The 15,099-nt window shown below is 51.6% G+C and overlaps 1 protein-coding gene across 1 annotated transcript in view; it reads left to right on the top strand.

Annotated features, from left to right (window-relative positions):
- Positions 1-15,099, top strand: part of Niban2 (niban apoptosis regulator 2) — a 55,955-nt gene that overhangs the window by 24,955 nt on the left and 15,901 nt on the right. Inside the window, exons 2-5 of the mRNA XM_042681149.1 lie at positions 6,423-6,553; positions 10,341-10,469; positions 12,555-12,660; positions 13,876-14,043. Of these exons, the coding sequence (XP_042537083.1) occupies positions 6,423-6,553; positions 10,341-10,469; positions 12,555-12,660; positions 13,876-14,043 (534 nt within the window). The remainder of the gene's footprint in view (positions 1-6,422; positions 6,554-10,340; positions 10,470-12,554; positions 12,661-13,875; positions 14,044-15,099) is intronic.

Here is a 15,099-nt window from a genome sequence, read left to right as displayed (position 1 = left end):
GGGTGAGGGAGGGTGTCCCAACAGAGGCCACAATGTATGAAAGGGCAGAGGAGGGAGGAAACACCAGATGTGGTGAGACAGAGCCAGGGCAGGGCAGGAAGGCAAGCAGGATTGAGGTTCTCATCTGAGATTCAGTTCCGTATAACCTGGCTGCAGACTGCAGCATACCAGGCCCTGGGTGGGCACTGTGAGTGCTGATGGCTGAGCTGGTGGTCTCCTGAGCCATTGGAATCCAAAGACTTTTTCTTTTTTGTCATTTGTGGGGGTTTGAACTCAGGGCTTGGATGATGTCTCTGAGCTCTGTTGCTGAAGGCTAGCACTCTACTACCTTGAGCTGCAGCTCTACTTCTGGTTTTCTGGTGGTTAACTTGAGATAAGAGTCTCATAGCTGGGCGCTGGTGGCTCACGCCTGAAATGCTAGCTACTCAGGAGGCTGAGGTCTGAGGATCGCGGTTCAAAGCCAGCCTGGGCAGGAAAGTCCATGAGACTTTTATCTCCAATAAACCACTAGAAAAGTGGAAGTGGCACTGTAGCTCAAGTGGTAGAGCACTCGCCTTTGAGCTGAAGAGCACAAGGACAGTACCCAAGCCCAGAGTCCAAGCCCCACGACCGACCAAAAATAAAAAACAACACAAAAGAGTCTCACAGACTTTTCTGCCTAGTCTGGCTCTGAACCTTGATCCTCAAATCTCAGCCTCCTGAGTGGCTAGGATTAGACATGAGCCACCAGTGTCTAAATTCTTCTTACAGATCAAGTCACATGATGATCTTGTGGACATTTCCACAGTCCTTGGAGTCTAGGTCCATGTAGCCGGTTCCTGACCCTCCCCTCCCGCACTGTCACCTCCTGACACCTTGCTAGCTGTGGCCTACTGCTCTGTGCCTTCCTTCCCTGCCTTCCCTGGGGTCATAGCAGGGCCTCAGCTCCTCCTTCTTTGAGAGTCACAGGGGGTCCCCAGCACATAGCTGGCACACACAGGGCAGGTGGCTGTCTTTACCAGGCCTCAGGCTGCTGCGTTTATGGGAAGAGGGTTTTCTGTGTTAATGATCAATGGCCTCAGGGAAGAGGTGACCCAGCATTGGGCCTTCAGGACTCCTGAGGTCAGCTGAGAGGAAACTGTCAACCTCACGTGGCAGCCATCTTCTCGAGATAGAAGGGCGGCTTTGTGCCCTCTTCCACCTCCAGGACCAGCCAGGGCACCTGGTAGGTGTAAGCATTCCTTTCTGCTTGAGGAATCTTGGGAGAGGTTGGGTGTAACTGGGGGTAGGAGAAATCTACTGATCTGGGGATTTCTTGGGGTAAGGGGTTGTAGCTCAGCAGAGGATGGTGGGGTGTCCAGACCTTAGATAATTTGGGGTCTTGGGACATCTTAATGGGCTTGGCCTCTATCTTAAAGGCAGGAGGGGCTGGGAATGGAGGGGATGAAGGCAGATCGCAGAGGTGAAGAGCCTGGACGAGGGCAGGGGCGTGTGGGCCAATCAACCAGGAAGCCCTGCTGGGTCTGATAGCCTTGCACTGAGGAGCACATTGTGACCAGGTGGGAAGGCTGGTTCTGGTGAGGCCCGAAGAGGGGCCCTGGGGACGTGGCACTGTTGAGCAGGTGCTGAGAACATCCTTTCTCCTGGGGTGGCCCGTGGCATGGTCTGTATTAGCTCCTCATCCTCTGGACAAGCCTGGACAAGGCCCTCAGCTGTCCCCGCTCCCCCCCCCCCCCCAGCAGGGCTTCTGGCTGCTGGTTCCGGTTCTTTTCATGGGCCTACTGCCAGTCCCCCTCCCCCAGGCTGACGGAGCCTGTCATTACTCCCTCCTCCCGGCTTCCCACCTGATTACAGTCCTGAGCACGAGCTGTGTGTCAGCCCTTCCTTTGGGGCCACCCACAGGGCCATGGCTGCAGAGAGGCCCTAAATCCAGAGTCTAGCCATCCAGGTGGTGAGTGCAAGATGGGTTTGCCCCAAATTTGGTTCCCTGTTAGGTCATTTTTACTTTATGTCTTTTGAAAGCTGTGTGTCCTTGGAGAAGTCACTCAACCTCTCAGGGCTTCCTCTGAAGGAGACAATGGATGCAAATACTACATCCTGTGCTGGGCATTGGAGATGCTGAGCACATGCTCTGCCCTTATTGTTGAATGGGGGATATCTAGTAGAAAGACCTTGAGTGAGGTCCTAGAGGCGGGCATAACATGGAACATGCTGTGTGACCTTAAGAAAGTGTCACCATGTCTCTGGATCTTCAGTTCTTCCTGATGTTCCAGGTGGATGATCAAGATGGCAGGGGCTTGGATGGCTCTGCAACATAGGGAAACTGAGTCCCATAGCACCTGGGCTGGGGGGTGGATGGCCAATACGGAGGCCAGCTCCCCTACCTCCCTACCTGGAGGTGTTCCAGGAACCAGGATGGCAGGTTCTGAGGCTACCCCACCCTCTGGGTGCTGTCACCTGCCTGGTTTCAGTCAGCAAACCTCTCAGCCTTGAAACCCTGAAAGTGGGCCAGGCCTTGGGGGTGAGGTGTGGCCCCAGAGGGACCGGATGAGCCAGAGACTGCCCTGGCTTGCTGCCCATAGCTCATGCCAAACTAAGGTTGGAGCTGGCACGAAGCTCCTCCAGTCCACAGGAAACTGGGTGCAGTTATGGCTGGAGGCTGGCCTCTTTGTACCAGTGCCCATAAGTGTGGAACAGGGACCCAAGCTCAGGCTCAGGGTCCCAGGCTCTGGGCTCAGCTCAGGTCTGAGGCTCTCAGTGGCAGAGGCTTTTTAGCTCTCTAAGGCTTAGGGTCCTTGGCTAAAACATAGCCTTAACACCAGTGCCATCTGCTCAGAAGTTGAGCTGAGGGTTTGGGGTTTTGGCGCAGGTGCGTGCACTCCCAAGGCCTGGGGAACCACAAGTACATACAACAAAAAGCTTTGGAAGCTCTGGCCATGCTGCCTCTTCAGGAGCTCTGCCCTTCCATCCATGCTCAGCTCAGAAAGCTCCTCTCCATGCCTCCGTTTCTCCATCTGCAACAATGGACCCAGCACCCCTCCCCTCACTCCCAAGGCTGCAGGGAACTCTAGGCCTTTCTGGGGGCCCCCAGTTCATGTCTAGCTCCTGCTATCTGCACAGGAAGTAGCATGATCCTTAGCATTGTCAGTTTGGAAAATCAGAGATTAGCTTTCTTCCGGCCACTTCTGGCTGCGCTGGGTGCTGGTTATGGGCACAGCCAGGCTGGGGGCCTCTCCCTGGACCAAAGGTATTTTATGGGCACCCCCAAGATTGACATGCCTCCTCCTTGCCAGGGTGAAGTGCTTTATGTTCATTGGTTCAATGATTTCCTCATCACCCAATCAGGTAGAGACTACTGTGCCATTTTGCAGTAGGAAATAGAGGCCCAGTGAGAGCTCGAGGCCACACAGCTAGTGGGTGGAAGAGCTGGGGCTTGAATCCAGAACCAGCATGCCCATAGATTCTCATTTGCAGCGTGTGCCCTGTCCTCTCCCCAGACCCTCTGCCCACTGGAAATGGCCATGGTTAGCCTGTCAACCTGACTCATCAGCAGCTCAGAGGAGGTGCTGAGGACAGCATCCTGGCCACATTGATAAAATCTGTGTTAAGCCAGGCGCTGGTGGGTCCTGTCTGTAATCTTAGTTACTCAGGAGGAGGCTGAGATCCGAGGATTATGATTAAAGCCAGACTGGGCAGGAAAGTCTACAAGACTCTTTTCTCCAATTAGGCACCAAAAAGCCAGGAGTAGAGCTGTGGCTGAAGTGGTAGAGCCCTAAGCTTGATCTAAGAATTTCAGGGACCAATCAGGGGGGAAAAAAAAAGAAAAGAAAAAAAGAAAAGAAAAAAAGAAAAGATCAGTGTTAAGATTTTAGGTTAAAGCCAGGCACTGGTGGCTCAAGCCTGTAATCCTAGCTACAGCAGGCTGAGATCTGAGGATTGCAGTTCAAAGCCAGCCTGGGCAAAAAAGTCTCTGTGAGACTCTTATCTCCAATTAAACCACTCAAAAACTGGAAGTAGCACTGTGGCTCAAAGTGGTAGAGTGCTAGCTTTGAGCAAAAAGAGCTCAAGGTTAGTATGCCCAGACCCTGAATTCAAGCCCCATGACCACCAACACACACACACACACACACACACACACACACACACACACACACACACATTTTAGTTCGTTGGATTTCTGGAGATCCACCTACCCCTTTTTAGTGGCCCAGAGATGATGGCCAGTAGAGATCCAGTGGAGGGGAAGGCTATTTGTCTGCTCTGACCTAATGACCCAAGTGGGAAATGAGCCCCAGATTTCTATCCCTTTTGGGAAAAGTCACTTTGCCTCTCTGAGCCTGCTTTCTCATCTGTAAAGTGGGGATAGTACAGCCTGCCCTGCTTCCCCTTGGGACTGGACAGAGATCTGCGGGGCCTGGTGAAAGTGGGCACTGGTGTGGGGAGGCTCTGGTGGGAGGTAAGATTCTAGCCCCCCCTCTGGCTAGGCAAGTCCCTGGGTTCCATCCCCAACACTGAAAACCAAACAAGCAAAAGCAGTAACACCCCCCCCCCCACACACACACTCCTGTCCCCGTCCAGGTCGTACAGCCACACCTTGTAGTAAGTCACCGAGTCTCCCCAAGCCTCAGCTTTCTTTTGTAGGGTGGGGTACTAACACCTGTCAGGGAGGCCTCAGTGACTGAAGCACACTTGAAGTTCTCAGAGAGTGAGCAACATTCTGGTGAGCTCTGGGAATTCTAGGGCCAGCGATGGGTGTCCCTCTGTGTCATCCTGGACAGCTGGCGCTCTACCACGTGAGTCATACCTCCAACATGGCTTTTTCTTGGAGATGGAGTCTCTAGGATTTTTTTTGCCTAGGTTGGCCTTAACAGAAAAAGCAAAGAAATATATGTAAGGTCCTGAGTTCAAGCCCTAGGACGAGTGTATGTGCGTGCACGCGCGCGTACACACACACAGACAGAGGAAATCGACATTTAAAGTGTATCCCTAATTTGTTCTCTCCTTCTCCCCTCCCCCTCCAAGTTGGAGTCTGGACAGACATTCCAGGGATAAGTCTGTGGAGCAGGGCTGGGTAGAGCTGCCTCCAGAGGCATGTGTGCCCTGAGGCAGAGACAGGCAGCCATCAGAAGGCCTGAGATCATGGATGTGGTGTGTGGCCATGTCACATGAACCCTCTATTCTCCGCCCTGGTCATCAGCTCCTGGCTGAGCCCCAGATCTGCATCCTAGCTCAGCCACCCACTGCGCTGTGACTTAACATCTCTGGGTCTCAGTTTCCTCTTTGAAAAGCAGAGGTAGGCCTGAGGGCCTGTCTCAGAACTGCTTGAAAGCATTCAACGAGATGCTGGCCTAGCAGATGTCCTTAACATCCAGGGACTGGCTACTTCAAAAGAAAATCCCAAGTTTTCAGAACTTAGAAACCAAGAGCTGACAGGGCCTGTCCATCCTTGAATTCACCCATCTCAGTACGCAGGGGAAACTGGCCCAAGGAGGGCAGCTGTACCAACCCTAGGCTGAGAGTCTAGCTGCAGCACCTTGGAGCCAGGAAAGCCCCTCCCACCCCCACCTCTCTAGGTCTCAGTTTCTTCATCTGTAAATAGGGTCATCTGGGAAACTTAATATGGAGCCTATTGCATGCTGGGTCTATTTGTGGGCCCATAGGACTCAGCCTCTTCTGAAACCCACTTTAGCAGAAGAGAGAAACAAATGGGCAGTGGAAGCAAAACAGATTTTTAAATTCTTAGGTGAATTAGCTTGATGATGTTTATTAGTTATTCTGAAAGCGATCATGATGTAAAAATTCAAATACTGTGAAGGTGAAAAAAGCAGAAAATGAGCAGGATGCTAGTGGCCCAGACCTGTAATCCTGGCAACTCAGGAGGTTGAGATCTGAAGATCATGATTCCAAGCCAACCTGGGCAGAAAAGTCCATGAAACTCCTATCTTTAACCAACAAAAAGCTGGAGGTGGCAGAGTGGTTCAAGTGGCTGAAAACTAGCCTTGAACAAAAACAAAAAAGCTCAGGAGCAGTGTTCAGACCCTGAGTTCAAGCTCCAGGACCCCTCCACACACACACACACATTCACACACACACACAATTTAGGGCTAGAAGTGGAGCTGTGGCTCAAGTGGTAGAGCATCAACCTTGAACAAAAAAGCCAAGTGAGAGCACAAGGCCCTGAGTTCAAGTGCCAGTACACACACACACACACACACACACACACACACACACACACACACACACACACACACACACACACACACACACACACACACACACACACACACACACACACACACACACACACACACACACACACACACACACACACACACACACACACCCACAGGAATGTAATGAGTGAGGTGTTTACATGGACTCGCTCTGCGGACGCCTGTGCTAGGTGTCTGAATCGTCACACTCCCTTTTGTCTTCTCTTTTAGAGAAAACTGCGAAGGTTCTGGGGGAGTTCCTCCGCTTCTATGAGGACCAGTATGGTGTGGCACTCTTCAACAGCATGCGCCACGAGATTGAGGGCACTGGGCTGCCGCAGGCACAGCTTCTCTGGCGCAAGGTAAGTGGCCCCGAAAGTGTTCACGTTGGGTTCTGCCACCCGTTTCCACTTGGCCTTGGACTTGACTTCCCTGAGCCTCAGTTTCCCACTGTTGTGGTGCTGGTGTCTAAGAGCTGGAGGAGGCGAGCAAAGCCTCCTGGGAAGGGGAACCTGTGGTGTGACCCGGGTCTGAGAGGATGTCATGAGCACAACAGAACTAAATCCATCTAGAAGCTTCTGGGTTTGGGTCCAAGCATCCAGGAGATGGGCCAGCCCTTGCTCCCCTAGGGATGATACAGGGGTCCCCTGTTAGCTCAGGGAAGCCCTTCCTGTTGGAGCTCCCCACATGTATGTTCCGGTGCTGTGGTCAGTCCCTCTCTGTGACTTCCACGCTCTGTCTCCTGGATGGCTTGGCCCTGCAGTGGCTCCGTGATGGCTTCCCTCTGGGGAGTCTGATTGGCTGAGCCCCTCCTCTTGGAAGTAGGTATCAGCCAGTTATGCTGGCAGTATTTAGGCTGGATTTCTGTGATTGGTGGGCTGTGAGTTGTCCTGGCTCACTGTGCCCCCCTCCCAGCTCAGTCATTTTGACTTCCTTTAGACTTCTGGCCTACCCCAAGGGCATTCTGTGCTCCAGCTGCCAGGTTTGGGCCCCCCCCCCACACCGCCCCACACACACCCAGGGGAGAGGAGGAGACCCTCCCTCAGCCAGACACAGGCTGGGTCTCCACTTCTGTGATCTGGTGGGAAAGAGATGGGGAAACTGGGTCCAAACACTTATTCTCAGCTGGTGGGCTGGGCCCAGTGGGGGCATCTTCCTCAGGACGAAGGTGAGGGTCAGCACCGGAGTGTCAGGGAAGCAGATGGGGTTCTGAATCCCTGACCTGCTGGTGATCTCAGACAAGGGTGGTCACCTTGCCAAGCCTTGGATTCTCTGTGAAGTGGCTTTCAGTCAGGAGTTTCTCATGGCCAGAGACGGCAGAGCCTGTGCAAGTGGGGGATTCCAGGACCACAGTGGAAAGAAGAGCTTGAGAAGGCACAGCCAAGCCAAATTACTGCAAATGGACCTGTTTTCCCCAAGAGAGAAGGGCACGTGTGATCTAAGCAGCTGTGGTTCAGCTGGAGGCTTAGGCCTGTCATAGCTAGAATGACACCCTGAGGTCTTTCTGTGGGGTTGGGGGGGGGGAGTTTTTGCTGATGACTCTTTGTTGTTGACTGCTCAGCGTCAGGTGCTGGGGCCACGCGGCCCTTGCTGATGCCTGGGGTGACAGTTTACACAATCCAGTGGGGAACTATGGAGATGACTGGATGAACACAGACAGCGGGGGCCTGACCCGTCTGGTGGCCAAAGGGCTTCCTAGAAGCAGGGCTGTCCCAGCTGAGGATCTACCTGACTGATATGGAGGAGGAATTGTACCCAAGGGAGAGAAAGAGCTGTAAAGGCCTTTAGCCAAGCCCAGGATGACCTGTCCAGGATGGAGTTGGACCAGAACTCTTTCAGAGCCCTAGCCCAGGGCCCCTTCTGTGATCTCCAGCCCACCCAGGGTGAGGGGAGGGCAGGACTGTGCATCTAAGCCTCTCAGAGCTACACATCATCCTTGGCAAAACCTGTCTCGTCACTTGTTGTCATGGCAGTCTACGGATCCCCTCCCCCTCCCACATATACATCCAGTGAGGGCACTAAGCGATGGTGCTCAGATGTGGTCCAGCCTGAGTGGCAGGTGTGCACCAATGTGGTAGGAAAAGAGGCCTTGAACTCATTCCAGATGAATGGAGCCAGAACTGCTCCTGCATTTAGAAACTCTCCTGGGCAGCCCCAGGACAAGTAGGGACCCAACAGTTTACTAAGCATTTTCTGTGCACATTTGATAGGCAGGGCCAGAGGAGGAGACTGAAATCACAATTCCTGCCAGGTAGGGATTTGGGGACTCGTTTTGCCACTCCTGAAACTGACCATCACCACATGAAGTCATGATAATATATAATGAGACAAATCATCATCATCATCAGAATAATAACCAATTGCTTTCACTAAAAAACAATCAAAAGCCAGGTGCTGGTGAGTCATCCGATTATCCTAGCTACTCAGGAGGCTGTGATCTGAGTATCATAGTTCTAAGCCAACGCAGGCAGGCAAATAGGAGATATGCCACCTCTAACCAGCAAAAAGCTGGGTTGGAGGTGTGGCTTTGAGTGAGAGGGCCCAGTGGGAAGCCCTTAGTTGTCTGAAACTTGGTAGGGTTTAAAATATTTTGTCTGGGATATCAGTTCCATCTCACTTCCTACAGTCCTTCCACTTGAAACACGATTCTGCCACTTGGGAATCTTAAAAATAAAATCCCAATCTGTAGCCAGGCAGCCATTGTGAGCTGCCCCTGGGATCTGGGGGTAGGCTTGGTGGCGCTGGGTCCTGGGCGGCTTCTGCACAGCCTTCCCCTGTGCCTAGGCCTGGGGTTCCTGAACTAGCTGTCTAGCAGAGCAGGCAGTGGCGGGGGGGGGGCCACACAAGCTCTTCCCTCTGGGTTAGGGGGGCCCTGGCTGCTCTTTCTAGTAAAGATAGGTTGGAAGGCTGAGATCTGACAGTCTAAATATAGACCAGTGAGATGCAGCTGGGACTTGGGCAAAGCCCACTGTGTTGGAGGGGGAGGGGGAAAGCCATTTTTTTCCTGTAAATATTTTTGTCCCAGTAGGAAGCTGTGGTCTTGAGCTATTGTTTGAGCACAATGGGCTCTCCTTCCCAAGAGCTCCTTTCCCCCAAGGAGTCAGGGAAGGACCCTGAGGAACAAGAGAGTCGGGCTGGGACTCAAAAGGGGCAACAGATATGGAGGGAATAAGGAAGCCAAAAAGGTGTGGACACAATCCAAAGAGTAATTTCTCCAGTCATCACACACACACAAGCATTTTTCTACAAACAGCACCATATTATTGTAGAACCAACAGAATTGCAGAGAAACAGAAGTCACCAGACTCTCCTGAGTTTCCCATGTTCCATCCTGGCTTCCGTATCACCTTCTAGAAGCTTCTGGGTGCTTGTCTGCTCAGGAAGCATAGCTTTAGCTTGAGCTCCCATCTCTGATATAAACACTTCCCCTTCCCCATGGTCCCCCATTTAAATCAGTCCTGTCACTGGGATTCTCTTCCTCACGCTGCCATGGTGGCTCCCAGCTACTGTGCATATCCCACCTGCTGGTTGCCAATGGCCACGGTCTCCATTATACAGATAAGAAAGCTGAGGCTCAAAGAAATGTGTGAGTCAAGCAGAGTTAGGGCTTTGTAGGAATGCCTGCACCCACAAAGGTCATCTTCTTGCCAGGGTGCCAGCCAAACATCAGACACCTTCAGACTAAGGCCCTTTCTGCCCTCACCCAGGTTCAGGGAGCCTGTCTGGTCACCTGTCAAAGCTGAGAGACTCTCTGGAAACACCTTGTTCTTTTCATGGCTATAAGGGGAAATTGAGGCTCAGAGAAGAGCAGAGATTTATTTGCCTTGATGCTGGGGCCTTGGAAGCTGTAGCCTGTGGGTATGTCACCTCCAGCTGGAGATGGCAGCCCTGGGTGGATGGGGAAGACAGCTTGTCTCCCAGCACTGTTTGGAGATGGCTGGGTCTACTCAGGCCAGAGCAGAATGGGAGACCTTGGGCCTGGCCTTGAATCTGTGCTTGGCCGAGGTCTGAGTCTGGGCATCACCACTGGCCTGGTAGGACCCGGGTGAGCCTCTTGTTGCCCTGAGCCTTACTTTTCCATCTGCCAAGGGGTGAGATGCAGGAATGGAGGAGGCAGTGGCTCTCACTCCCCGCCCCTGCCTCTCACAGGTGCCCCTGGATGAGCGCATCATCTTCTCAGGCAACCTCTTCCAGTACCAGGAGGACAACAAGAAGTGGAGGAACCGCTTCAGCCTTGTGCCCCACAATTATGGGCTAGTGCTGTATGAGAACAAAGTGGTGAGTATGGCGTCCTCCTGGCCCCATGCCCCCGCCTCTGCCTGCTTCCCTGGTCAGCTGTCCCCCCCGCAAAGAGAACCCCACCCTGAAATCTGAGGCTCCGGGCTCCCCACCTCACTCACACCCGCCATTCTGTATCTCCCACATCCCCAAACTACTTGCTCTCCCTCTGTCCTTGTCTGTATGAAACCTCATTCTTCATCCAGCTCCCCATATCATAAAACTCATGAGCTCCTAGGCATCCTCCCAACCACTCTCAGGTCCTCCAACCTCCACCATCAGGGTCCCGAGCCTGCCCTCTGCCTATTTCAGCTGCCTTCCTCCCTCTCCTTGACTCCATCCTTGTTCTTCCACAGCTGCAGGAAGCTGTTTGCTGGCCAGTCCCTCTTGAGGGTTTCTTCCTGGGTGTCTGTCCGGCATCTGCCCTCTGGGAAGAATCTCGTATCTTCCCTTATCTTCTTCTTGCTCACATCTGAGAAGAGATAGGAGCTCATTATCTCTTTGCTTTGAGCCATCTGGTTGAGCTACCTACCCAATTTCATGTACCAAACATTTCTCCAAGGATGGCCAAAGCACAGGCTTTATTTGGCCTGTTTCAGAGCACATCTTTTTATTTATTTATTTGTTTGTTTGTTTTTTGTTGGTTGCAGGGCTTGGACACAGGATCTGGGAACTGTCCGTGAGCCTCTTGTGCTCAAGGCTAGAACCAAAGTGCCACTTCCAGTTTTCAAGTGGTTAATTGGAGGTCTCACAGGACTTTTCTGCCTGGGCTGGCTTCAAACTGCAATCCACAGATCTCAACCTCATGAGGAGCTAGGATTACAAGCATGAACCCCTGGCACCTAGTTCAGATCAATTTTTACAGTAATGTAAATTATTAGGAGCAACCTTGTGCCCCAGGGTAGTGGCTGTCTAATGGTAGCATGTTTTACAATTACTCTGAGGGCTCAAATGGTCACAAATGAAGTTTCTGGGCCTACTCCCAGATTTTGATTCAGGTCGGTAGCAGGAAGAATTAACAAACTCAACTGAGTCCAGTGGCTCATGCCTTTGATCCTAGCTATTCAGGAGGCTGAAATCTGAGTATGGGGGTTTGAAGCTAGTAGCCCGAACAAGGAAGTCTAAGATTCTTCTTATCTTTATTTAACTACCAAAAAGCTGGAAGTAGAGCTGCAGCTCAAGTGGTAGGCTGCTAACCTTAAGTAAAAAAGGTAAGAGAGTATACCCAGTCTCTGAGTTCAAGCTCCAGAGTAGTAGACACAGAAATGTCTAGGACGGTATTAAGGTCAGGGATTACCTTGCATATCACTGCCCTAAGGGTTCTGAACTACTCTCAGAAAGTGTTGAATAGTGACCCCTGGTGGTAGACAGCAGCATTGCATCCCTGCTGTACGAGAAGTTACATCAGAATCTATCCCCTACTCCCTGCATTGGTGTAGGAATTGTGTACTGACCTACATCTCCCCCAAAAGAGACCGTGGAACACTTAGAACCTAGGAAGGCAGAGAGGATGGTGATGTGGGCAGTTCAAGGTCAAAGATCCCAGATTCTAAAGGCATATAACCTTAGTTCATAGCCTACATTGGCTCCTTCCTTCCTAGCGTAATGATTTGTAGATGCGAGCATCCATGAAATGAAGTATGCAGTGCTCCTGATACAGTACCTGATATGTAGCAACCCCTCAACTGGTAGAGCTGCTGCTCGTCACAGAGGCAACAGTGACCATATTGGTCATAGTGACAGCCACCCAGCATAGCCCACTGAGGTCTCCGTGCTCAGCATTTCATGTGGATACTCTTACTCCTTCTTCTCCCAGGCGAGAGGCAAGGGTCCAGAACTGGGTCTTGATAGCCACAATAGTCAGTAGTCATTATGATAATCCATTTTCTCTCTTCCATCTCCTCTTCACTTCCTCTTTCTGATCTTCTTCTATGCTGGGGAATCCAGGTCCTGGTCTAGGAAAGCACTCTCCTCAATGAGGTGTTTGCCCAGGCAGCTGAGTGCCCAGAGCTAGAGTTGGAGATGGTATCTGCACTTGACCATGCTCTTAACATTGTGTCTCCATTTCCCTTGTCCATGCCTCAGGCCTACGAACGGCAGGTGCCACCCCGAGCCATCATCAACAGTGCAGGCTACAAAATCCTCACCTCCGTGGACCAGTACCTAGAGCTAGTTGGCAACTCTTTACCAGGTAAAGGACAGCCATCCTCAGCCCTGTTGCCTTGCACAGGCTACAGGAATTGACCAGGGGAAAGGATGGCTCTGAATCCATTGCTGCGGGCCCCGAGTTCACAGAACAGCCAACTGGATCTACAACTGCCCACAGGTGCCAAGCACAACTTGAGCCCTCAAAGTGGGGAGGCCTTGTGGGGCTGAGAGGTGGTGTTTGCCCAGGGCCAGACTCCAGATGGAGCCTGGACCTGTGTGTCTTCATCCAGGTCCAGCTGATGTTATGGAGTGTATGTCATGGGTAGGAAGTGTTGTCTCTCCTCTGCCCTTCTCATTTCCTGGAGTCCCCGAGAATCTTGGGGAAGATGAAGTAACTTTGCCCCTTGGATGCTTCATTTTTGAGGAGTTGCTACTTTACGTGTCTTGTTCCTGCTCCTCTCCCCAAGTTTCATTTGCAAACAACATCTGCAGTGCAGGCAACCCCTGGAACCTAGGGGCTGGGGAACATGCCAGCCTGGGGCATTAGGACTTGGGACTGATGCCCCCATGGAAGTCCTTATTCTTGGCTTCCAGGCCTGACCCTCGCTTGGTTTTACTGGATCTGAGTGGGTCAGTCACCTCTTCAGCATCCTGAGCACATACAAAACACAGATTGCTAAGGAGACAATTCTCAGGGAATGGCACAGAGAAGTGCTGTGTGCACCATGCCCAGCCCCGGCCTGCCCAGAGCCAGGGCACAGAGAAATGCTTTTATCATATTATTGACTGGAATGGCAGGTCACGGCCTAGGGCAGGTTATCTCAAATATCCATGAGGACCAAATAGAAAAGAAAAAAATTCCTTTCTGTTTATTTTGTTTGCCCACATACCTCCCTTCCCACCTGGACATTTAAGCCACACTCTGACCTCTACAGCTGAAATGTGAAGGGGAACCTGAGAAGGTGATTCTTGGCTTTTGAACCTGAGGGCTCTGGCCTGTATTCATTTGTAACCTTACACACAGAGCTGAGAGTCTTACTCAACAGGGACTGATGTGGCCTACTTCCAGCTCTGGGAAAGGGGGACCCATAGACACTGGATTCTGAGGTTCCCTTGGGTTCTAGAGGACAGATGGAAGGCAGCTGCCCGGCCAGTCTAGGACAGACCAGCCTTTTCTAGACCCAAGTCTACTGTTGGCTGTGTCCTCTGACCCCAGGAAACCACAGAGGGCCAATGCTCAGAGACAGTATCTCCACAGGGACCACATCGAAATCAGGCACCGCCCCCATCCTCAAGTGCCCCACGCAGTTCCCCCTCATCCTCTGGCATCCATATGCACGTCACTACTACTTCTGCATGATGACAGAAGCCGAGCAGGACAAGTGGCAGGCTGTTCTGCAAGACTGTGTCCGGCACTGCAACAATGGTGAGTTGAGGGAGAGGAAGTCTTGTTCATGGGCTGAACAGCGACATCCAGTGGCTGAGCATGGTGTGACATCCCAGCTCCACAAGCTGTTGTTAATTTCCCTTCTGAGGTTGTAGGACACTGTTTTAATTGACATCCTTAATTTTCTTCCTTGATGTAAACACTTTGTGTTGCTCAGGAAAACATTAGGAAATTGTTCACATGGGGGTGTGGTTATTGAGTCCTTTAACAAAATCACGGTCTTGATTCTACCAGTTCCTAGCAATGGCTTTTATGAGACTGACTCTCCTATTTGGTAATAGTCCCTTTGTGTCACAGGAGGTTTTGTAAAAGACTGGGCTGGGAAGGTGGCTCAGTGGTAGAGCGCTTGCCTTGAATGTATGAAGCCCTAGTTTCGATTCCTCAGCATCACATAACCAGAAAAAGTTGGAAGTGGTGCTGTGGCCCAAGTGGTAGAGTGCTAGCCTTGAGCTGAAGAGCTGAGAGACAGCACCCAGGCCCAGAGTTTAGGTACCACGACTGGCAAAAAAAAAAAAAAAAAGTACACACTCCAGAGAGGGGAGTGAGCAGGCTCAGAAAGGCCCTGTGCTGGAGGTCCCAGACCTCAAACTTTTATAGCAGTGTGTAGACATGGGGGAGATCAGTCATGGGTTAACATGTCATTATCTTCCAGAGACTAGGCTGTATGTTACCAATGCCTCCCACCTGTCAGCAGGGAGCTCTTGGTTTGGATAGTGAGACCAATACTGTCATTTTCCATGGGCTTCGGGCATTTTCTGTCAGCAAGTCCCTGTTACAAGTCACTCTGAAAGAAGACCAGAATGTGATTCCTTATCAACATCCAAGTTGTGGCTCTTAGCCCCTAGGGTTGCTAACTTTCTACCTAACTTCTATGTCAGATTTACATAGGAGTGAGATCTAATCCATGCTTGATAAAAATTTTCTCTATTAAGGCAAGTGTGGTGGGCACTGGTGGTTCAGGCCTATAATTCTAGTTATTCAGGAGGCTGAGATCTAAGGATCACAGTTTAAAACCAGCCTTAACAGAAAAGTATG

The sequence above is a fragment of the Dipodomys spectabilis genome, unplaced genomic scaffold, assembly GCF_019054845.1.
Source record: "Dipodomys spectabilis isolate Male_0828 unplaced genomic scaffold, ASM1905484v1 ptg000067l, whole genome shotgun sequence".
In the NCBI taxonomy this organism is placed as follows: Eukaryota; Metazoa; Chordata; class Mammalia; order Rodentia; family Heteromyidae; genus Dipodomys; species Dipodomys spectabilis.
This window is presented reverse-complemented; position numbering and strand designations above follow the sequence as displayed.